The following is a 24,394-nucleotide window of genomic DNA, read 5'->3' as shown; positions in this document are numbered from 1 at the left end:
GTGGCTTCATTCCTATATGTGTGGTGCTTTTGTGAAGGCTGGAATCCCCACCTGCCTCCCCTTCCTTCCCTCCATCCCCCCACACCCCTGTAGTCTCTCTGCATGGCTCGCTTGGCTGTCTGTATGGGGCAACACAGAGAGTAGTAGTGCCAAGCCTTCTTAAGACTCACGGCTGGAAGAGCACAGTCTTACTTCTGCCTTCCATTGGTTAAAGCCAGTCCTGGGGCCAGCCCTGATTTAGCGGGGAGGGGCCTGCCCGAGGGTGTGAATACTGAGGGGCTGTCTTTGGAGACTGGCTGCCCAGTAGGTAATAGCCTAACTCTTGACTGTTTGCTTACTATTTAGTTCACTTTGTCCCCAAGGGAATGCATTGTTTCATTACCAACTGGAGTTAACGCTCCGTGTTCTTCAACTTAAAATCTTCTGAGGTTAAACTAGCAAATTGTTGTAAAAAGGGAATACTAGTGTAGAGCAAGGAAAAATAACGTCCTTCAAGTCACTCAACTACTGCATCATGTAATTGATTTTTCAGTAAGAGGTTGCTCCTGGAGGTTAGATGTTTCCATGAATTACAAATTGAAATGTTAACTGTTTTCAGTTCTTGGGCTCAGATTGTCAGTATCCGTGTGGGCATTTAGATCACTGTGTAGAAAATGCACTGAAAAAAAATAATGAATTTCCTCAAGCTCTCTCTTCTCTCTTTCTCCCATCCTCTGCAGTTCCTTTTGAAACAAATACAAAAGCGGAAATGGTCACAGCTTCCAATCCCACTCAGAATGATAAAAGAGATGGTTCAGAAGCTGGATTATTGAGCTCCTTTCCAGTGAAGGAACACTCTAGTGCAGTGGACTCAGCACCAGAGAAAAATGCTAGTGCTGCCTCGGTCCCTGACGCCCCCATCATTCTGAGCCCTCCGCAGACCTACACAGCTGATACGTACCACCTGGTCTGGAGGGCGGGGAAGGATGGCGGGCTGCCCATCAATGCCTATTTCGTGAAGTATCGAAAGGTAATGTCTTCTCATTTACCAGCTTTCTCTTTGCATGCCTTAACATTGTGTTGTGTAACCCATGCTTATTATCTTTGACATTTATGGAACAGCAGGAAACAGAACAGGAGTGTTCTAGGACTGTGAGTTTGGGAGAGCTATCCTAGCAGTCTTGCTGGATTTACCAGTCTTATAAAAGCAGTAAGAATAAAGTTTACATAATTTCCCCCAAAATAGGAATTCAAAGAGCCCAGTGACTTCCTGACATTTTTTATCAAACATTTTAACCACTTGGGTGTAAAGCTCTAGAAACCACTTTTTAAAAAGTCATCCCTTCCCTTTCTGAGATTAGTAAAATACAGTTTATTTAGCAAATAAAGCAGTTTCTATTAGAAACCCCGAACAAGTCCTCTGGCGTAATCTCTGACGGTTATTTTTATTTCAAGTTGTCCTTCCTCATTGTATTGAAATCTGATGTTGTTTGGTGATTTATTTGGGTGAACCTGATCCTCTCAGTTGATTTTTCAGTGTTTATCCTGCCAGAGGCATGTATTAAAGCAAAATGAGAAAATCTGCTCTCTTTGTTTAATGAGACTAGTAAATAAACCAAAGATGCCCTCATATTTAAAATACTTTTCTTTGTCCAAGCCATTTTGGTACCCATCATTGAATAGTAATATTTTTAATATCTGGAAAAACTAACATGGTGATATTTGAAAGTTTATTCACTGTTTCTAACCTGATGATTCCAGGTGAAGAAACTTTCACTGGGATTCTTAACCCACACAAAAACTTCCATGTGATACTATTTCCTGGTTCCATTAACTAAGACACAGCAGATAGGATCTTTTTAAAATGTATTTCCTCTAATACATGTGGAAAATGTCAAGACATGAAGAATGCTGAAAATAGATAATGGATAATTATAGAATTCATATGTGCATACATACTCTAATTTATTATATATTATCATTAATACAGATTATTATATACTTATTCTATGCTCCTCTTAGCCCGGTAAGAAAGGACTACTGTTTCCTTTACTAGTAAAGGAAGCAAACTCTGGGAGATCAGATAACTTGCTTGAGGCTGTAAGTTAATGGTAAGTAGCAGAACTAGGAGTTTTTTTATTCGTAAGAATTCCTAAGTTCTTGCTATAGGTCTCCTGTTTTTTAGCATGAATAGATATTATGTCTCTTTGACTTCCAAGGGTATATTTCGTACCAAAATTCATCTGAAATTGATTTTCTCAAATTTGAATGGAAGGTTTTTGTGCCCTGAATCTTCTTTTCTTTTTTTTTTTTTTAATGGCATATTTTCTCTTGAGTAGCTAGATGATGGTGTTGGCCTGGTGGGAAGCTGGCACACGGTTCGAGTCCCAGGAAGTGAAAATGAGCTCCATTTAACTGAACTGGAGCCCTCTAGTCTCTATGAAGTTTTGATGGTCGCAAGAAGCGCAGCAGGTGAAGGGCAGCCTGCCATGCTCACCTTCCGAACCAGCAAAGGTGAGTATCACCTTCCTTAAGAGGAGTGAGCTGGCTGACTTGATGTCACTTCATTAGTTAAGTGTCCTTTTGGGTCATAGAGATTCTTATATATAAATTCACTAAATAATTTTATTATCGTACCTTTTTTGGCCATGTATGTTGTATTATTCCATCCCATCCAATGTTCTACAAATACTTCTGAGAGTTTATGATACGTAAGGCATTAGGGTAGGTGATGCAGGGAAAACAAAGATGATCAAGACAAGACCCACCCTAATGGTGCTTCTGCTTTGCTAAGGAGGGTAAGACACATAGATAAATACCAACTACAAGGCAGGATTTCAGTTCTGCTAATATTTACTGAATGCCTTTTATGTGCTGGGCAGTATACAAAATCGACAAAACTCCTTGCCCTCATGGAGCTCACATTCTAGTTGGGAGAGACTTACACCTAAGTTATAAGTACATTAAAAAGTGATGCATGCTGATAAAAGAAATAAATTAGGGGATGGATATAAGAAGTGGATGGGGTAGCAGTTGACACAATTTAAGCAAGGTGGCCAGAGAAGTCCTCAGTGAGCAGTCAACAGTGAGCAGAATGTCCAGGGTGAAGTAGAAAACCACATGGATATCTGGGGAAAGAACATCCCAGCTGATAGATTAGCAAGTGCAGAGACCCCAGGGTAGGGTGTGCTTGATGTACCCTAGAAACACTGAGGGGGCCACTGTGACAGAAGCAAAGTGAGGATGCTATAGGGGAGAAAGCTCAGGGAGATGACAGAGTGGCCAAACCACATGGTGCCTTGTCGACCCTGCAAGGACATTGACTTTGACTCTGAGTGAGCTGGAAGCATTGCAAGGTTTGAGCTGAGTTATGACACTGTCATGCCCTACTGTCATACCCTACTGTATGTTTCAACGGGGGACTCCGGCTGTAGGGTAAGGATAGAGTGGAGGAGGGCAAAGGTGTCAGCAAAGAGGCCAAAATATGACAAGTAAAAGACTTAGAGAGAAGAGGCCAGGGGAGTACAAAGAAAGGATGTTCTTTCTGTGGGATAGCTTGTTGAGGGTAGGCTTGATTGAAAAGATGCCATTATAGCTTAGACATAAATGGACGAAAAGACCAGTGAGTAGAGAGGGGAACGGGACAGAGGAGTATTTTAGTATGGCACGAAAATAAAAAGGAGGTATGATCGAGAATAAATTTATTGGCTTTTGGAAAAGACCCTTTCATACTAATTATTGAGTCTAGCTAGAAAAATAATGAATATTTCTTATTTGAACTGTATTTTTTTTCTTTTTTTTCTTATTTGAACTGTATTTTGAGTTTTCATAATTAGTCCACAGTTGTTTATAGAATCTGACCTATAAATACTGAATAATAAGTATGTATTTCAGTTTTACAATAATCACCCATTTTCACTTTTTGCCTCTTGGAATTTTAAAACTCAACATAATAATTTTCCCATAAAGAAACAGAAGCTCTTTAAGCATGAATTTTATGTTTTAGAATTAAGAAATAGGTAGAAGAAAAATGGGTGGATCATTTGAAAGCCTTTACTCTAGTCATTTGGCTTTTTTCACTTTGTGGTGTTTATTCTGTGTGTAAATGAAAGTTAGCCTGGTGAAGAAAGACACCTTTTAGTTTTCCCTTAAAGCTACTAGAAAAAGACAAAGTAATTTTTCAAGTTCAATTCCTCAGATGAGCTAAGTATTTGCAATGTAGGTCTTAAATTTAGACACTGTAACAGAGAAGCTCTTATATCTATATACCAGTTGAGTTTTATAGTATCTTTTCTTACTCTACATATACACAGAAGTTTATGTTGCATTAGATGAGTGTACGTCTTCTAACTTTTCCAGAGAAAACAACCTCGTCAAAAAACACGCAGGCTTCCTCTCCCCCCATGGGCATCCCTCGGCGCCCTGTTGTTTCAGAGGCTGTGGACAACTTTGGAGTGGTCCTTACAGATTCCTCTAGGCATAGTGGAGGTAAAGTGGAGAGTCTTCATTTTATTGATTTTGTTTGTTTACCAATGTAACTGACGTGTTTCAAATTATTGGAGGGATGGAGTGAGAGAGGGTATTTGATTGTCATTCAGATTATAGCCTACCATATAGCTCTTCCAGGTCCTATTTCAACCATTTTTTAATGCCCTGTACTCAGATCTTGGTAACTCGGTGTCATGATTGGTATTTAAGGTAATAAACGCAGATTCAAAATGTTCTGATACTAAGGTTTTATAACTCATAAAAAGGATTTTTCTGTTTTTCTCTCTGGCAAAGAAACCAAATTTATACTTTGACTTTTTTTTTTTTTTTTTTTTTTTTGGTGACTTATCAAAATGTATGGTGGTACCTATAGTAAGGTTTAGTTTTTTTGACCAAACGATTACATGCCATACTGTTTTATTGCTATATCTTATCAGTGTCATACTCCATTTTATTGCTGTATCATGCCAATTGTATGGTTTTAATTTTTAATTTTTTAAAGATTCACTTATTTATTTTAGAGAAGGGGAGGGGCAGAGCAGGAGAGAGAGGGACAAGCAGACTCTCCGCTGAGTGCAGAGCCCAATGCGGGGCTCGATCTCAAGACCCTGAGATATGACCTGAGTTGAAACCAAGACTTGGATGCTTGACCAATTGAGTCACCCAGGCGCCCCCCAACTGAGTGGTTTTCAGATGTCATAGCAATACAGTTTTCAAATGACTTCTTTTTAGTATTTAAATTTCACATTATCAATTCTGCAATTACAACATAATGTAACTTTATGTGACTGTGTTAATAGGTGTTAGGAAGACATCTAGGGAGGGCTTAAAATTTCATTGCTCTGAGAATGTTCAAGCTTCTCTTCCCTATTTTTATAGTCTTTCATGAATTGGTCTCAGACAAAAGCAAGTCATAACATTTGAACACCTTCTGGAACCCCTCTGCTTCTTCAGTGTCATGAGCCTCTTCTGCTTGAGTACTTTCACCTCTGAGGAGCAGTTGAGCTACCTGAAGCAGATTACTTACATGGGTATCAGCTTTATCTGAATAAAGCTGCCCTCTGAAAAACAAAAACCTTATGATTTGTTTAACATACTCTGGTAGATAGGGACTAAATGCTGTTGCAGTGGAGGTAAAGTAAGTCTTGCCTTCAGGGGGTTTAGAGCATAGAGGATGACCTAGACAATAAGTCAATAACCATATAGGGGGTAATATAGACAGATGAACCCATGATAATGATTTGGATTCATTATACCCGAGAGTCTACCCTCAGTGTTAATGGAATCACAAGAGGATTATGTAGAGGAGGCAGGTAGTGGTAAGAGAGGCTCCCTCAGCTAAGCCTCGAAGACAGGACCGCTGTGAAGACAAGAATGGATGAAGGAACAGGAAAAGAAGTTCTAGGGAAAGACAGCTCCTATGCAAAGAGATGGATGATGGACATGTTGCATTTCATTTAGAGGTGTGGAGGTTAGAGAATTGGTTTGGTTTGACTGGTTGCAGTGAGGAGTGACGCCAGAGTGGGGGGAGGCAGTTGGGTACCTTGTATGATGTACTTCCAATTTCAGCCTTTCCCTGAAAGCTATGAAGAACTCTAAAGAACTTTAAGGAGAGGGAAAAGGGGAATGGCTGAAGATGATGCTAGAGAAATAATGGGTGGAGTGACAGTGTAGATGGAGAAGGACAAAGGGAATTGAATCCATACTGAATGAAAGGGAGAAATGTGGTGACTCTGGGCTGGAGTGGCCAGGGACCATTTACCAAGATAGGTAATCAGGATTTTTAGGTGCAAGTTATGGATTCAGTTCTGGAAGTTTGGAGTTATCTGGGCAGATATAGCTGTTAAGAAGTGATTTCTTGAATCTTCCCCACAACCTGATGAGGGAGATAGCCTATCAGTTTTACAGATTAGGAAACTGGAACTCATGGAGGTCATACAGCTTTGCCTGAGGTCATCCAGCAGGCATCCAGCAGTTCTTCACATTTGGATTTTTAAACTCCAACTTGTCTTTGTTTTATGTCACATGCTCTTTCTTTTAGATCTTGAAGATTCTGCTCTGTAGAGATTCTTTTCCCTAATAACCTTTTTCTATTTGATCTGTGGTGTTTGTTTTTTGATAAGTTTTAACCTTCTGTGAATCAGTTTAAGGAAGTTGTTGGTTATCTAGAACCAAAAAAGAGATTCACTAACAGTTCTATTCATTCTGTTTCCATTGCTTTCTAACTTGAAAGGAATACAGTAAGTATCATTCAAAAGTTGCCTGCTTTGAATGTTTTCCTCTTTTTATCCATTATGCAATTTGTTTTTAGAATGCCACCATTTTCTCCATACAGGTACCATTGGCAACATCATTGTGTTCTTCCCCATGTGTTCGTGTTCGGGCTAAAGAGATCTTGAGACAGAGTGGTCTTGCTTAAGGAATGTGGCACAGGCTGGAGAGACAGGGCTCCCTTAGCATAACCATGGCCCGGAGCTGGTCCTCCTCCTTCAGCTCTGGACACTTGATTGTTAGCCAGCCCAAAGATAGTATCCTGAGACCCAGCTCACTTGTACAAAATTCACAGGGGATGGATGTAAACCAGAATGGTGATTAACTGATTTGTACTGTAACCGTCGCACAGACCAGATTGTTTCTATCAGCATTCTTTCCTTGGAGGAACCAAGTGGGAAGCCAGTTATAACCACAAGATTGCTTGGTTAGCAAGAAGCATTAGGTACATGGTTTAAATGGTGGATGGACCTACTCCTGATGTTTCTACCTGCCATGGGACTCTAGACCCTTGTGGGCTAGGACATCCCCTCCCCTTGGCAGTGCGAAACTGCTAGACATTGGTTCTCTCATCCCCTTTTTCTGATCAGGTGAATCATTTAATTGCTGAGAGCACTTTTCTTTGTTTAACTACATACCCTGTCTTCTTGCTTTCATCCTGCACAGCATTCTCCCTTCCCATTAATGTCCCTGTTGATTTATTAGTCAAATTTTCTCTCTCTCTCTACCGCTTGCAGTATGTTTTCTGGGAGTAGCATTCCTCTAGGCTTGAGGTGTGTTAAGATAGGCTATGATAGCAATGGCTAATAATCTGTAGATCGTTTGCTGAATGTGTTTTATGTAGCTTAGATGGATAAAGAAAAACATTTAAACAAAATAACACCAAATTTTGAACATTTACTGTAAATTATAACCACATTCAGACTTGAGGCACCGAGTAATAATTACTTATACACTGTTGAGCTATGAATCCAAAGTAGCATGGTCACTATTCTCATTACCATTAACTTTCAGTTTTTTAGAGCTAATTCTCAAGTTTATAGATTATCTTGCTTTTCCTTCCTCTTATTTCCTGTTTTTGGCCATTGCATTGCCTGTTAGCTTTTGACAGAGGGCAGGAAGATAGTCATAATATTATTAACTCTGGTAATAAGTTTGGTGATGAACCTTTAATAAAATGATCCTTGGGATTTATCCCTTTCAGTTTATTTGAGTTATTCTTGTCTCTGACACCATGGGTTATTGGAATGGATGTTTCCGTGTTTAGTTCCAGAGGCACCTGACCGGCCTACCATCTCCACGGCATCAGAGACCTCCGTCTATGTCACTTGGATTCCTCGGGCCAATGGGGGTTCTCCAATCACTGCCTTCAAGGTCGAATACAAACGGATGAGGACCAGTGATTGGCTGGTGGCAGCTGAAGATATCCCTCCTTCCAAACTTTCTGTGGAAGTTCGTAGCTTAGAGCCAGGTAGTAATATTCAAACATTTCCCTTTTTGCTGTCTGTGCTGACTTTATTATTTTTGTTGTTGTTGTTAAGATTTTATTTATTTGAGGGGCGCCTGGGTGGCTCAGTTGGTTAAGCGACTGCCTTCGGCTCAGGTCATGATCCTGGAGTCCCTGGATCGAGTCCCGCATCGGGCTCCCTGCTCGGCAGGGAGTCTGCTTCGTCCTCTGACCCTATCCCCTCTCATGTGTTCTCTCTCTCTCATTCTCTCTCTCTCAAATAAATAAATAAAATCTTTAAAAAAAAAAAAAAGATTTTATTTATTTGAGAGAGAGAGCATGAGAGTGAGAGAGATTGAGAGAATGAGTGGGGGGAGGGGCCGAGGGAGAAGTGGACTCCTCATGGAGCAGGGAGCCCGATGCAGGACTCCGGGATCATGACCCCAGCCAAAGGCAGATGCTCAACCGACTGAGCCACCCAGGCGCCCTGTGCTGACTTTAGATGCATATTTGTAATGATTTTGTATTCTTCTAATTGTTAAAGTAATAGGAGCCTATTGTGTGAAAATTTGAAAGCAAAGAAACTAGAAAGAAGAGAATAAGTCACCCGAAGCCCACCCATCCAGAGATAAGCATTGTTTACACTTTGGTATATTTTTGGTAGCCTTTTTGTTTTTTAATACAAACTGGGATCATGCTGAAAATACTGTTTTGTGACCCCATTTTCCCTATGTTATATCATATGCATTTTCCAGTGTCATTAGAAATTCTTCAGAAACTCAGTTTTTTAATAACCATATATCTACTGTATAAGTATAGTATAATTTACTTAACCCATTCTTTTTTCTGGGTTTTGGATTATTTTTGACTGTCAATAACTTAGAGCGTTACAGTGATATCTTTGTGTATAGGTGTTTTGCTATGATTACATGTTTGAAGAGGAAAATTACTTGTTATTTGACTAAAATTGTTTGATCTAATGATGAATTGCAGCATAGTTATACTTAGTGCTTAGGCTTATGGAAATGAGAGAACACTTAATGCTTCTTTGCTAAGTTTTGTTTCAGCAGAAGAACCCCCCCAACCACCCCCCCGTCACCCCAGTATCTTGAGGCTGTATGCGGGAAGTTAAACCACACAAGAGAAAAGCAGTAATCACAAATACACTTTTGTGGCTTTTATATGTTTAGGTTTCTTGACCATTTTGTTTATGGACTTTTAGATGTACTTAGCGGCAAATGCCTGTGTTTCTCTAAACAGGTAAAGAGAGGAGCCTGTAGGTATCATTGGGAGAAGGTGACAAGTTTTAAATGTGGGTGAAGCTAAATAGCATTCTATAGACAGAAAACGTCTTCAGAAGCCCAGTGGTTATTTCTGAGCCATCAGGAAACGTGCTCTAGGAGTCTAATTTATTCTTTAGATGCAGAGCTTCAGAAACTCACAATCCTTAGAGTTTTTTTTAAGTTCTTAGTATGTAATACAAATAAGTGCCTTCTGTTGTAGTTTAGATCTGCTCCTTCTTATCCTATTCTTGGTGAAATCAGAGTGTCATCTGCTGACACCCACACAGCGCCCCTTCTGAAGTGTATTCACCGTATTAAACTTCACTTCAGTTGTTTCTTTCAAGGGAAAAGAACCTAGTTTTGAGCACAGATACTTCAACTAATACTGTATTTGATGGTTATGACTTTAGAACATGACGGTAAAGAAAGTAAACGTGCTCTTCCCTGTTCTCCACCGGCCCCTTCCGTGACAGACGTCATTAATCTCTCGTGGCATTGTCTCCCGGTGACCCCTCATAAGCTCTTGGAATCTGGATCATCATGAACATCCACTGCCGGTTGGCTGGCAAGTGGGTTGAAATCTGTTTACTGCATAGGCTTCAGAGGATGTGTTTGTTAGCGTAGAGACTGGAGCGCGGTTGTCCTATTTTGACTAGCGTACCTTCAGCTGTCATATGGCCAAGTTTTTTAAAAACTGGTTTCTTTCCTCCCTCAAAAGGTTCAACGTACAAGTTTAGGGTCATTGCCATCAACCATTATGGTGAGAGTTTCCGGAGTTCGGCGTCTCGTCCTTATCAGGTGGCTGGGTTCCCCAATCGTTTTTCTAACCGTCCCATCACCGGGCCTCACATCGCCTACACCGAAGCTGTCAGTGATACTCAGATCATGCTGAAGTGGACGGTAAGTGGGACATCTATTCTTTTTTTTTTTTTTTTTTAAGATTTTATTTATTCATTTATTTGAGAGAGTGAGAGAGAGAGAGAGAGCACATGAGAGGGGGGAAGGTCAGAGGGAGAAGCAGACTCCCTGCTGAGCAGGGAGCCCGATGCGGGACTCGATCCCAGGACTCCAGGATCATGACCTGAGCCGAAGGCAGTTGCTTATCCAACTGAGCCACCCAGGCGCCCAGTGGGACATCTATTCTAACAAGATGCTTTCTCGTGTGGCCATGTTGACGATCGATTTACTAGTCTCATGACACGATATTATGAGTAGCAAAATGTTTTTAATTTTTAAGTGTTTGGCTGTGTTAACGATCGATTTACTATTCTGATGACATGATATTATGAATAGCAAATGTTTTTAGCTATTAAAATAGTTAAAATTTTCAATAGGAAAATTGAAGGGCACAGATATTTGTCTAAAAGCACATGTGATAAGTGGGGCAGGGTTAAAAATACACTTGTCTCCTCAGCTTTCATCCAAGTGTTAATTGCCCTTTCAAGATTTATTTATTCTTTTTTTAAAGATTTTATTTATTCATTTGACAGAGAGAGAGAGAGAGAGCACAAGCAGGGGGAGTGGCAGGCAGAGGGAGAGGGAGAAGCAGGCTCCCCACTGAGCAGAGAGCCCAATGTGGGACTCAATTCCAGGACCCCGGGATCATGACCTGAAGCCGAAGGCAGATGCGCAACCAACTGAGCCACCCAGGCGTCCCAAGATTTATTCATTTTGAACTAAATGTCCTTTTATGCCTTTGAACCTTATGAAATATACTACTTTATTTTTGCTCAGCCCAACAGAAAACTAAATGCTCTTAATACCTTTGACTACCTTTGAGTTAAATTCAAAATGGGCATCAAGGATGTTTGCAAAATGAAGCTAGAAAAATATCGCCGCACAGATAAATGAATCTTCATGGCTGTGAAAGTTACATTTATTTTTGTTTTTGACAAGTCTTTGCTTCTCTTTTTTTTAGTACATTCCATCAAGTAACAATAATACTCCCATTCAAGGATTTTATATCTACTACCGGCCGACAGATAGTGATAATGACAGTGATTACAAGAGGGATGTGGTAGAAGGTAAGTCCCCCTGGCAAGCTGGAGTCCCAGTAAAGAGCTTTGGATGGAGAGGGTTTATAAGTATTATGAAAAACATCATCCCAGGTTAAGATAGAGAAGGCATGAAATGTTATGTACATTATTACTTTCACTTTTTCCCAAAGGAAGACCATCTTTCCAATTTAATATATGCAGTTTCTTATATTTCGGTTATAGAAACAGTTACCAAAGTATGGGGGAGATATGATTTTTCAGTAGTTCATCTGAAAAAGAATTTTGTTTTCTGTTTTATTTAAATAAATAGTAACCTGAGTATAAAAGTCACTTGCAACTTGTAGCTATATTTTCTTAAGATTGATTTATTTATTTTTCAGAGAGATAGAGGGAGAGAGAGAGGGAGAGAGACACAGACAAGCAGGGGGAGCGGCAGGCAGAAGGAAAAGCCGGCTCCCTGCTGAGCAAGGAGCCCAATGCGGGACTCAATCCCAGGGTTGTGGGATCATGACCGGCGCCGAAGGCAGACGCTTAACTGACTGAGCCACCCAGGCATCCCTTGTAGCTATATTTAAAAAAAATAATGTCTCAGTCCCCGTTTCATTGAAGTCTGTACTAGAACGCTTGTATCTTGAGCATGTAATCCGCTTTTAGAGATGCCGAGAAATTGGAATATACATAGAGTAAAAACCAGCCAAGACAGTGAAAGGGTGTTGAAACCGCCTTTCCCCTGCATTTAAAATCTAATCCAGAACTTTGCATGTGGTCTGAAGGCTGCAGATGGTCTGGCTGGCCCCTGCCTACACCTGCTGCCAGTCTTGCGCACCTCTCCGCACTCTCTCTGTGTCTCTTCCGTGACACACTGGCCCTCTGAGTTTCCTCGTGTGCAGCAAGACCTCTCTTGCCTCAGGATGATGACACAGGGCACTTCCTGCTACCTCCTGTGTTCCTCTTCCAGTGTTTGAATGAGGTCACTCCACTTTTCTGTTGTGTGCTTAGATGTTACTTCTTCAGATCACCCCCACCGCTGTAAATGAGATCCCTTGGTGTAATTTCTAACCGTGGCCTTTGCTGTTCTGTTATCATAGACTTTATCACGGTTGCTGTGTAAGAAGTGGGTGTGTCTGCGTATGTGTGTGGATATATGAAATTATTTACTTTGTCTCCCCCACCAAATATTAGCCTCCCTGTAGGCAAGGAGCCTTTGCTCCCAGGGAGACAGTGTTCGGGATTTATTGAATGAAGGAATGATTGGAGTCCAGAAAGAACAAGGGAATGTCTGGGGATGATGAGGCTGGAAAAGGGACTATGAACAAGCAACATGACAGCTGTCTTCAAATACTGAATGACTGTTAAGTGGAGGAGAAACTCAGCCAGTTGGGGAGGGGCAGCTAAAAGGAAGTAGCATAAGGAAGACCCCTCCAACGCAGCGTTTTTAACAAAATAAGAAACTCCCTAATGTTGGAGGTGTTCAGTAGAAGCTGGATGCTTCTTTCTTTCTTTTCTTTTCTTTTTTTTAAGATTTTATTTATTTATTTGACAGAGACTGTGAGAGAGGGAACACAAGCAGGGGGAGTGGGAGAGGGAGAAGCAGGCTTCCCGCTGAGTAGGGAGCCCGATGGGGGACTCGATCCCAGGACCCTGGGACCATGACCTGAGCTGAAGGCAGATGCTTAACGACTGAGCCACCCAGGCGCCCCTGGATGCTTATTTCTTGGTGATATCTTGGAAGGGGTTCTTGCTTTGGGAGGAAGGCTTCTTCCAAGGGTTTTTTGCACTCCAAGATTCTGACTCTTTGTACTGCTAACATCCTAAATGGATCATGTCAGAAAATGGCCCTGGGCCAAGGTTATTTTCATATGACTTCTTGACATCAAATACTGCAGATCGTTTTTGGTATAAGTAGCCTTATAATAAACTAGTTTAAATATGCTATATCAGGTTTCTTTAAATATTGTAGCATTCCTTTTGATGTTTATCCAGTGGAATTTCTTTTGTAAAGTAGTAAAAGGTTATCATCTGAGTTTTAATACCTGGCACATGGTAGGTGCTCAGTAAATATTTTTTGAATAAAAGAGTGATTATTTCTCTTCATCTGGAAAAGTAGGAAACAAATCAGTTTCTAAAATCTGCTTTAAACATGAAGAATTGAGGAAATGAAGTAAGAGACTTGTTAGTGGCCAGATATTCTGTGAAGTTAAGATAGTAGCTGTCTTGAGGGAGAAGTGACCTGAGGAAGCATGGGGAGTACTTTTGGGGTACCAGTACTATTTCCTTTCTTGACCTAGGTATCGGTACCATGGGTACGTTCAGTTCATGAACTTCAGCAAACTTTTGGGTTATGGGCACTTTTCCATATGCACATTTCACTTTCTAGAAAGGCTATTCAAAAAGAAGAAATGGTAAGAGTTGTTAGTCACTGTTCTAGATTTGAGTCCTAGTTTTAGTTTAGCTGGGTTAGGAGAGTGGGGCTGTCAGACTTCTATTTTTAAACTCTTTTGACAAGGGTTAAACATTTGCTCTAAAATAGTTCTGAACAAGGTAAATGTAAGTAAAGCGAACACCTCGCTCTGTGTGTCTCTCTCTCTCGTCACTCTTTTCCCTACCTCTCCTGGTTCCACTCTCTAGAAATACCCACTGGTGACCAGTTTTTAAAGGATACTCTCTAGTTAAATCTTTGAACTTTTGCAAGCTTGGGGGATGTGAATATAGTGTGTGGAACTGGGAAATTAATTTACAGGAGCTTTTGTATCTACTAGTAATGTCTGCAAATGTGAGTTTTGCCTTATGGTTCACAGAGAACTTGTTTATAAACTTGGTAGACGGAGCAGTTAGATGTTTAAGTGTGCTTCACTGTGCTGTGTAATTTGCTTATTCCTTATTTTCAAGTTTAGGCATTTGAAATTCTTTTTGTGGCAGTTTTAAACTATTGGCCTGCTCTCCCAAACCAAGGAACAGAAGTATTTACCCTTTGCACGTAACGTTCTCTTTAAAGTAAAGTTTTAGATTACTTATGTGTATTGACTCAGAATTGTTTAAGCTTTTGGGAAGAAATCTGAAACTCGATTACAGTGGTAAAGAATCCGCTAAGAGCAATGATGTTAAGTTATCCTATCTTCTGAATTAAGTTCCACATTGGGATAAACTGTAAATGTTTCTGGCATAACAGTGCCTCTGTGTGATTTTTTTTTAAAGATTTTATTTATTTATTTATTAGAGAGAGAGAGAGAAACAGCATGAGAGGGGAGAGGGTTAGAGGGAGAAGCAGGCTTCCCGCTGAGCCGGGAGCCCGATGTGGGACTCGATCCCAGGACTCTGGGATCATGACCTGAGCCACCCAGGCGCCCTCTTTGTGATATTTTTATCTTATAAAGTTAAGTTGAGTTTCAAATAAATCAAAGTATCAGGCATCCTAATCTTTAAGCCTGTTCCTTTGGTTTCTCACCTTTTCTAAAACATCCTTTGAGAAAAAAATTACCCATTTAAGCAAAGGATATGCTGGTTGGTTGACTTTCAACCTGATAATACACTTAGTTGTCTTATTCATCAATGATCAGTAAAGACTCTTTCCCTCTGCTAGTGCTTCCTGTCATTTAGCCATTCGAAGAATTACCCTAATAGTGGAATATTAATCTAATAAGATTTGTGTTCTTTTAACAATTTTCCCTCATTTGTAACATACCAGAAGTGTAGTTTAATTCCGTTTTGACTAGGGCTTTGAAGGGAAAACTTCAAATCTAGTGTGGTAATTATTTGGGAGAATGTTTATAGTTAGGTGAGGGTAGGGCTGGGCGAGGAAATACCCAAGGACAGAGAAAAAATAGAAGTCTTTGAGAAAGTTTGCGGAATTTAGAAGTAGATCTAGTCCAGTCTTTGAGTCAAGGTTTTGAGTCAAGTTTATTGTAGGGTCCTCTTTACACTTATATAGAGGGCATAGAATTCCTTACTTCTCAAGCCTTTCAGAGTCCCTTGATCCTAGAACAAGCAGATTCTCTTCCATGTAAACTATGGGTCTTTATGAATGAGGGATTTTGTGATGGTGACCTGCAAAAGGGGTTGTGTTTCCGGTTTGGAGTATTTTTGTCTGTGTTGAATTAGAAAGGAACCTAGTGCTCTTGGTCCTGTCAGCCGAGTAGATTTGACTTGGATGCTTGGTTTGGCTTTGTTTTTCCTTCAATTAATTCTTAAATCAGTAGGTGTTATATAGTTGAGCTTCTAAGGAACTGTGGAAAAGGTTTGAAGGGGTATTTTCTAAGAGGGATTAAAGGTGCTTGAAGAGTTAATTGAATCTGGCAGAAGTGTCCCTGTTTATTAAAGTTTGTCACATGCCCATGGAAGTAAAAATGGAGAGTGATTTATCCAGGAGTGTTCAGACATTGGCCATGTGCCGTGGATAACAGAATCATTCTGTTAGAGATGCTTGTGTGGCTTGGGGACCCTGACTCAAGGAACCCAGAGGTTTCTGTAGTAGATTCGGCTTTTTGATTATTCTGAACCATTTATTCAGGCATGTGCTGAGCTGTCTGTTCACGTCACATCCAGTCCAGTGGGATTGAGAGTTTCTCTAAGACCTGTCTTGTAAATAAATGGTCACTTGTCCTGGGTAAGGCACCATTTGCTGATCTCATGTATAGTATTCCTTTCTGGTGGGCAGAGTGGATTGACTTGCTAGGCTAAAATGGGGCATCAGAAGACTGGAGCGTTTTTTTTTTTCTTCACCTGTGCGTGAAATTAACATGCATTTTATGAAAGACTCACCACTAATTATTTATAACGAAACAGAGTATTAGTACCAATGCACAGGTATCGCTTTAATTCGGTGTACTTCTTGTCCTTTGTTTTGTGGCACATAACAGAAATGCTGTTTATCTGTGGTGCATTACTAAAATACTTCTATTAAGGACATTTTCATTGCACAGACTGACTCTACGGTGATATGTGCTGTTCCAACCTCTTTTTTTTTTTTTTTTTTTTTAAGATTTTATTTGTGAGAGAGAGAATGAGAGACAGAGAGCATGAGAGGGAGGAGGGTCAGAGGGAGAAGCAGACTCCTCGCTGAGCAGGGAGCCCAATGTGGGACTCGATCCTGGGACTCCAGGATCATGACCTGAGCCAAAGGCAGTCGCTTAACCAACTGAGCCACCCAGGCGCCCTGTTCCAACCTCATTTTGAGATCACCCTTCAGGTCATACGATATGTAAAAATCCTCATTTATTTTTCCTTTCTAGGTTCAAAGCAGTGGCACATGATTGGCCATCTGCAGCCAGAAACCTCCTACGATATTAAAATGCAGTGCTTCAACGAAGGGGGAGAAAGCGAGTTTAGCAATGTGATGATCTGCGAAACTAAAGGTAAGAGAGGAATGAGAGCTTGTGCTTTTTCCCCCGGATGGTACTGGAATTAAACTCTGCATTATTCCTTCTGACTCTTGATATGTTTACCTAAGGAAGCATCTGCTCTGGACCATTTCCTAGGTGGAGGCATTAAGACCGTCCCAACAGAAAATAGAGAATGTTGGCTAGAGTGCTTGTCTAAAACTTAGTTTACGTAAGCATCGATCATATTCATTAATTTCCGTGTGACGCCAAGTAAGTCACTTCCCTTCTTTTTTCTCTTCACGAAGAGAGTAGAAGTATTTGCTGAATAACTTCTGCAAATTAGAATGCTGCAAGAGTTAGAATACTTAAGAACAAAAATACAATTTTCAGGAAAAGTGCTTTGTACGCGTAAAGTGGTTTCTTGTGTGACAGTTACGCATAACGTTGTCTACTTCCTAAGTGCGGCGATTTGGTTCAGCATCAGCAGTGTGCTAATGCTAAATTGAAATTCTCAACTCTGCTGACATACGTAGATTGACTGTGAAGTATCTTCTGTTTTTAGGATGGTGGTGCTCCACATCAATAATAGAAACAGCTAACGTGGCTATTTACAAACTGGTGTCCAGTCACAGTTAATCTGACAGAAAAAGGGACTGGGTTTTGTTTTTGTTGTTTTTTAAGATTTTTTATTTTTTATTTTTTATTTTTTTATTTTTATTTTTTAAAGATTTTATTTATTTATTTGAGAGAGAGAGAATGAGAGACAGAGAGCACGAGAGGGAGGAGGGTCAGAGGGAGAAGCAGACTCCCCGCTGAGCAGGGAGCCTGATGCGGGACTCAATCCCGGGACTCCAGGATCATGACCTGAGCCGAAGGCAGTCACTTAATCATCTGAGCCACCCAGGCGCCCAAGATTTTTTATTTATTCATTTAACAGAGATAGAGAGCACAAGTAGGCAGAGCGGCAGGCAGAGAGAGAGAGAGAGAGAAGCAGGTTCCCCGCTGAGCAGGGAGCCCGATGCGGGGCTCGATCCCAAGACCCTGGGATCATGACCTGAGCCGAAGGCAGACGCCTAACCGACTGAGCCACCCAGGTGCCCCAAAAAGGACTGTTTTAGCTTGCATCTGTTTTAAAGAATAAGAGGAAATTTCCCAAAGTCCTCACCTTTCCCCACCCCCGCTAGTCTCAGTGGCTAGTCTCAGTCACCCGCTCCCCAGACCATTCCCTGGAATAGAATGATTGATCAGGACCTACTCGAGTTGTGCGGGGTTTGAGCGGACAGCTGAATGAAATTGGGGCTCTGCTAGCCTGGGAGGAAAAGGCTGCTGAATGGGACAGGCAGCCCTTTAGTGTCTGCTACGGGTGATTTTATGATGTCGATTTAACGATGAAGAAACTGAGGCTCAGAAGAATTGAATTGTAAAGACAAGACATAGTTTCATCTTTTAATGCTAAGTTATGTGACTTTGCTGCAAAACCCACATACTAAATCTGCCTTTAAACATAGGTATATATACAGACCTTTAGATTTACTTTGGTTAGTATATATTTGAGGGGCTTTTTGTAGTAGTCATTGTGATATATTAATGGACGTTTCTTGCTTGCCTCTAGAGTGTTGTAATACTCGGGACAAAATTAAATAAAAATGAAATTTATCATCTCTGTCCCCAAGACATTTAAGAATCTAGCCAGGCCAAACACAGACAACAGTGTAATAACTGTATTGTTTAAATAGTATTATACCATAGCCGTGTCTATCAGAGTATGCCTCATTAATGGACTTTGCTGGGGAAGAAAAGGTTTTACCTACAGACTTTCAGGTCACTGACAAATGAAAACACCTCTTTAAAACATTAACCGTTTATATTGAATAACTTTCTGAAATGTATGACACAATTCCCAGCCTGTTTAAAGAGAGAACGTAGGATACACAGTCTCTGCTTTTAAGAAACGAGTCAAGGTTCTTGTTATGAACAATGATTGTCTTATCTTTAGTAATTCAGTAAGGTTTTCCAGGAATGATTGAGATGTTGACACCAGCCATTTTCTCCTGCCCTTAAAGATTATAGACTGTCATGATTTTTCTGTAGTTCTTTGGTTTCTTATCTCACTTTTCTTGTTTCATGCTCTTAGCCTCTTCTTCTTCCACCCCCCTCCCCCCTCCTCCTCCCCTCCTCCTCCCCTCCTCCTCCCCTCCTCCTCCTCCTCCCCTTCTTCCTAGTATTAGCTTTCTCTTCTTACTGATGTTGATGCATCTGTCTCACTCACCGTCCACCACAGAAATTTTTCACTTTAGCAGAGACTGGCAAAATCATCAAGCTTGGTAGAATTATGAATAAATAAAGAATAAATGAAGAGCGAATAAACCTGATGGACTTCCCCATGGGTAACCGTGATCTTTAATGTATGATCTGCAACGTCTATTTTGCTTCAGAAACTTGTTTGTTTTCTTTAGAATTGGCAGGGACCTTAGAATTGTCTAATCCAACATACCACCTGAAGTAGGAATTTCCTTTAGCGTCTCTGCCAAGTATTCATCCACTTCTCAGTGTTGGAGACCTCTTTCCTTTGAAAACTGTCCTCTTCTTTATGGATTCCTACCCCTCTTCTGCATAAAGGTGCTAGAAATTTGAACCCCAACATAGTGTCTATTGAAGTAGAATTTTTTAAGGACCGCTCTGCTCCACTGGGTCGTTAGGAGCCATAACAGGAAATATAATATAATACCTAATAGTAACAAAATTGATTGAATACTGCCATGTGCCAGGCTCTGTTCTAAGTGCTTTCCATGATTAACTCGTTTACTCTTCATTCCAACCTTACGATAGAGCTTTTATTCTTATCCCGAGTTCCCACATACAGAAACTGGTTCCTGGAGGTTAAGGTCATGCAGCTAAGGATACGTGGTAGAAGAGGATATGCACCTGGGCAGTCTGGTCCCAGAGAGCGAGCTGTCAGCCACTATGCTTTGCTGCTTTTCTATGGCATTTAAAGCATGAAGAACGTGTTATTTGAGGACAGAGAAAATGGGGTTTGAGTCCCACCTGTTATTAGCTTTTGTTGTCACTGTTTTCCAGAATATTAACGAATTGGATAAAAGAACCACATTTACATGGACTCCAGAGGTCGTTGGTTTGGGAATGCTTAATATTAAGCATACGGTTTTGGGGATTGTATATAATTGTTAGGTCCACAGTCATATCTTTAATCTCAATCACATAAAAGAGGCATAAAATATGTAACTTTGAATCTTATTCAGCTCAAAGTGTGTCACATAGAAAGGAGTTTTCATCCCACCCATAAGTTGAAATACTGGGAGTTTTCTCCAAATACAGTTGAGCAGATAATCAGATAGCAGTTTGGGTTGGACTGAGGGCATTTGTTTCTCTGACTTTATGATTTCTCTAGAATTTGTGGACTGAGACTTTGGCACATCAGATTTTTAAACTTTTGAGTCCTCCTTGTGACTCATTGGTGGTCAGATCATCTCAGTAACAAGTGTAAACAGACTGGCTTGCATTCCTAACCAGACCTCCGTCAGAGAGTAAACCATCTCATAGAGCCTGTATTCACTCTGACATCATGTTTTCCTTTATATGTCAACTAGTAAAACGCCTTCCTGGAGCTTCTGAGTATCCCGTCAAAGACTTGAGTACCCCTCCAAATTCTTCGGGAAGTGGACGAAATGTTGGGCCTGCAACCAGCCCCACCAGAAGCAGCGACATGTTGTATCTGATAGTTGGCTGCGTGCTAGGTGTGATGGTCCTCATTCTCATGGTTTTCATTGCGATGTGCCTCTGGAAGAACCGTCAGCAAAACACCATACAGAGTAAGCCATTCATCAATATTTCCTGGTCTTTTTCTAAAGATGGCCAGGAAAGTATCGTCAGGATAAATATGGATCTGTAATACTTCCGTGGGTTAGTGTCACGGTATAAAGCACATCAGGTACTCTGCGGTCAGGGGAGGAGACTTTAAGACTGTTCTAGCTGTCAGCCAGAGGAAGTGGAGCATCCCATGAAATTGCCCAGTAGAAATAAACAGCAAAGCCCAAACCAGGCAGGTCTCTAAGTAAATAGCTGACTTTGTGCTGGGAAACTCTGGCTTTGTCAGACCACCAAAGAGCATGCGTTCTTGAAGCATGAGCTTTGGAAGTGTTGCTGGAATACCTCCGTATGGGTACAAGTCTTGGTAACAGGAATAGAAAAGGCTGGAAATGAGGGAAAGGAAAACTTTTCTAAGTTACTGTTACTGAATGACACAAATGAAGGTAACGTGGTCCTGTTTCAGTCCCTGATATACCAATACTGCTCCAGCCTGGTCCCTACGTGTATCTAGTAATGGGAGTGATGGTGCCGCATGGAAACAGATAACCTAGAACCCCTTTTCCCTCTTCTTCCCCTAGTTCTCTCCCCTCCCCTTCCCACCTTTCTTGTTCTCCCAGACAGGGGAATTGGAGCAAGCAGAGACTGTAGTCTTTGGTGGGAGGAGGTTTTTTTGGTTTCCCCTCTGTCCCCAGAATAAGAGAATCAAAGCTAATAGTTCAAGGGGAAAAAAGGTGATTTGTTTTTACTGAATTGGTGCTTTCTAGGGGATAGACAGGGAGAGAGGTGGTGGTGATGGTGATGGTGCCAGGCTAAAAGGGTTGAAGAGATCATTTGATTGGTTTCGGTGTCATTGACTTTAATTGTGTGAGTGTGCACTGAATCATTAAAAGAAAAGTGTTTCTCTGGTCGTCTGAGCAAGCTTAATCTGGTTGAGGTTGTTTTCCTCTGTGACTTGGTGATATGTTCAAAGATGGAAATTTATGGTAGTGATGTTCATTCAGTCATATTCAGAAGATACTCAGTGACTGTCTTTGATGTGCCTGGCACTGTGTTAGAGAATGGGGATACAGTGGTAAAAAAGTAAACCTGTCCCCTGCCCTGTCAGCTTATAGTTTAATGGAAAAGATAAGCAGGTAGGCTGACAGTAACTCACCTGTAAGAAGTTCAGTAATAGGAGGAAGGACACCTAATCCAGTCTTGGCTTGCTCTAATACCTTTGAAGAATTTACCAAAACTCTGCCAACAAGTCCTGTACAGTTTAGGTGCTGTATTTTCTAAGGGATATTGCACTTGTTCTAAATAAATCTAGCAAGTGTGCCTCTGGAAATTGGAATTTTGAGGCAACTATTTAAGTGCTTTTAATATAAGGAAATGGAATAATTAGCCTTTTGCCTTTAGTACCCCACAACTTCCACATGGACTATGTTAATGAAGGAACTGATAGTCAGTGAACATATACACAACTCCATCCTTTCATTTAAAAGTGTTGTTTATTACTATTTAAAATATCCTACCTAATGTTTGCCTTTTGTTGTTGTTTTATAGTTTCTCTCGGCACTTTGAAGTGTGTGGGAGTTTAAACACTTTTTCTTAATGTTGCCAGTACTCAGATAGTTTCAACTTGCATGATATATTAATTCTCTTGAGTAATTTCTCTCTGGTTAATTTCTCTTCCCATTAACAAAGCCTTAATTAACTCAGAGTTCCTAGCTATCTCCACACAAGGAAAGAGCAATAACTTTCTTAAAGCATATCTCATAATTAGACTTCAAGTGAACACATTTAAGGCATTTTATTTTAGTGTATTTGTAGTTTCTTAGGGGTTTATTAATAAAACTGCCTACACAAGTGAACACATTTAAGGCATTTTATTTTAGTGTATTTGTAGTTTCTTAGGGGTTTATTAATAAAACTGCCTACACAAGAAGATTGTCTTTTTCTTTATCTTACTTTTTTTTTCTTTTTTGTTCTCTCTTAACAGAATATGACCCTCCAGGATATCTCTACCAGGGGTCAGATATTAATGGGCAGATGGTGGAATACACTACTCTGCCTGGCACAAATCGGATAAATGGGAATGTTCATGGAAGCTTCATAAGCAATGGAGGTCTCAGCAATGGCTGCTCCCATCTTCACCATAAAATCCCTAATGGAGTCAATGGAATCATGAATGGGAGCTTAAACGGAGGGCTTTACTCGGGGCATACAAGCTCACTAACCAGGACACATGTGGATTTTGAACATCCCCGTCACCTAGTAAATGTAAGAGACCTAATTATAAATACAGCCTCCCTATGCCCCATGGTGCCAGGGAGCAAGAACAGGGTCAGCCTACTTGGCCTTTGTCAAAATAGCAATCTCATGGGTTTATTAGGCTGGAAATACTATGTATTACTGGCAACCCCTTGATCCAGAATAATCTTTGTAAGCTTTCTATTGTCAGGTGATAGTTATGTTCATCAATTTGGTTTATGTTTTAAAATTATTTCACAGTGAAAGTGGAATACCTGTAACGAACTGGCTGGAAGTTATTCTTGAGAGATGGAAATCCCATTAGGCGTAGCGTGGACCCAGTACTTTAAATTTGCCTTATTAAGAGCAGAGTCTGGGGCGCCTGGGTGGCTCAGTTGGTTAAGCGACTGCCTTCGGCTCAGGTCATGATCCTGGAGTCCCTGGATCGAGTCCCGCATCGGGCTCCCTGCTCAGCAGGGAGTCTGCTTCTCCCTCTGACCCTCCCCCCTCTCATGTACTCGCTCGCTCTCATTCTCTCTCTCTCAAATAAATAAATAAAATCTTTAAAAAAAAAAAAAAAGAGCAGAGTCTGAAAACTCGTATGCTTTAGCGGAGTCAGGCAGATCGTGAAATTGAGCAAAACAAGTTGGGAATGAGACAGAAGCAGTGGCGGCGGTAACAATCTGGAGAGCGCCAGCTACAACTCAGTCCAGTTATTGGCACGCAGGACTGAGGGTCCGGGGTTACCGGGTTTTCTGATTTTTTCAAAACATCTTGTAAATCTAGGTGCAATTGCCAGATTTTTTACATGTTGGCAACTGATTGCAATTTTTGAAAGCATTGCGGAGGCCACGTGGAACCTGTCTGCAGGCCACCAGATCGTGACTTCCAACCTATAGTGAGTTTCTTTTATTTGTTGTGTCCAACGTGTGGTAGGGGTGTTGCCTGTAAGATTTTTGCCTTTTATTTATTTATTTATTTATTTATATTTTTTATTTTTTTTTAAAGATTTATTTGAGAGAGAGAGAGAGAGGGAGGGAGAGAAAGTGCAGGGGCAGAGGGAGAGGGAGTCCAAGCAGACTCTGCACCAAGTGCAGAGCCTGACGCGGGGCTCAATCTCACCGCCCTGAGATCATGACCTGGGCCGAAACCAAGAGTTGGATGCTTCACCCGACTGCACCACGCAGGCGCCCTGGGATTTTTGCCTTTTATAATATTAGTGTTCCTTAGCCACAAGGAGTGATTGATACACCTTGAAAAATACTTTATTTCACGGATAACTCAGTGATATAGTTTAATTTTTGAAATGGGAATAGAATGACTAGCATATTTTATATTTATGTTGGTTAGAGGTTCTCTGTGTTAGGAAGTTTCATTTATTACATTGTTTGGATGTGCATCCACGTTATTTTTCAATCAGATGGGTGATATGTTTAGTTGCACTCATTGTGCAATTAAGCACTCATTGAAGTTTTTGTCATTGTTCTGATTACAGATAAATTTGCCATAACCCACGAGGTGCTAAAATTTGAAAAGGTTTTGAGTTTTTCA

General features: G+C 40.7%; 1 protein-coding gene across 4 annotated transcripts in view; it reads left to right on the top strand.

Moving 5' to 3' along the window:
- The window catches only part of CDON (cell adhesion associated, oncogene regulated), a 96,603-nt gene that overhangs the window by 52,677 nt on the left and 19,532 nt on the right, over nt 1-24,394 (top strand). For all 4 annotated transcript variants that reach the window (XM_032426145.1, XM_032426146.1, XM_032426144.1 and 1 more), the window contains 9 exons: nt 720-1,009; nt 2,319-2,493; nt 4,339-4,467; nt 8,006-8,209; nt 10,187-10,368; nt 11,387-11,492; nt 16,694-16,816; nt 20,392-20,613; nt 22,593-22,873. In XM_032426145.1, the coding sequence (XP_032282036.1) occupies nt 720-1,009; nt 2,319-2,493; nt 4,339-4,467; nt 8,006-8,209; nt 10,187-10,368; nt 11,387-11,492; nt 16,694-16,816; nt 20,392-20,613; nt 22,593-22,873 (1,712 nt within the window). The remainder of the gene's footprint in view (nt 1-719; nt 1,010-2,318; nt 2,494-4,338; nt 4,468-8,005; nt 8,210-10,186; nt 10,369-11,386; nt 11,493-16,693; nt 16,817-20,391; nt 20,614-22,592; nt 22,874-24,394) is intronic.

This window comes from Phoca vitulina, unplaced genomic scaffold (genome assembly GCF_004348235.1).
Source record: "Phoca vitulina isolate PV1807 unplaced genomic scaffold, GSC_HSeal_1.0 scaffold34, whole genome shotgun sequence".
NCBI lineage: Eukaryota > Metazoa > Chordata > Mammalia > Carnivora > Phocidae > Phoca > Phoca vitulina.
This window is presented reverse-complemented; position numbering and strand designations above follow the sequence as displayed.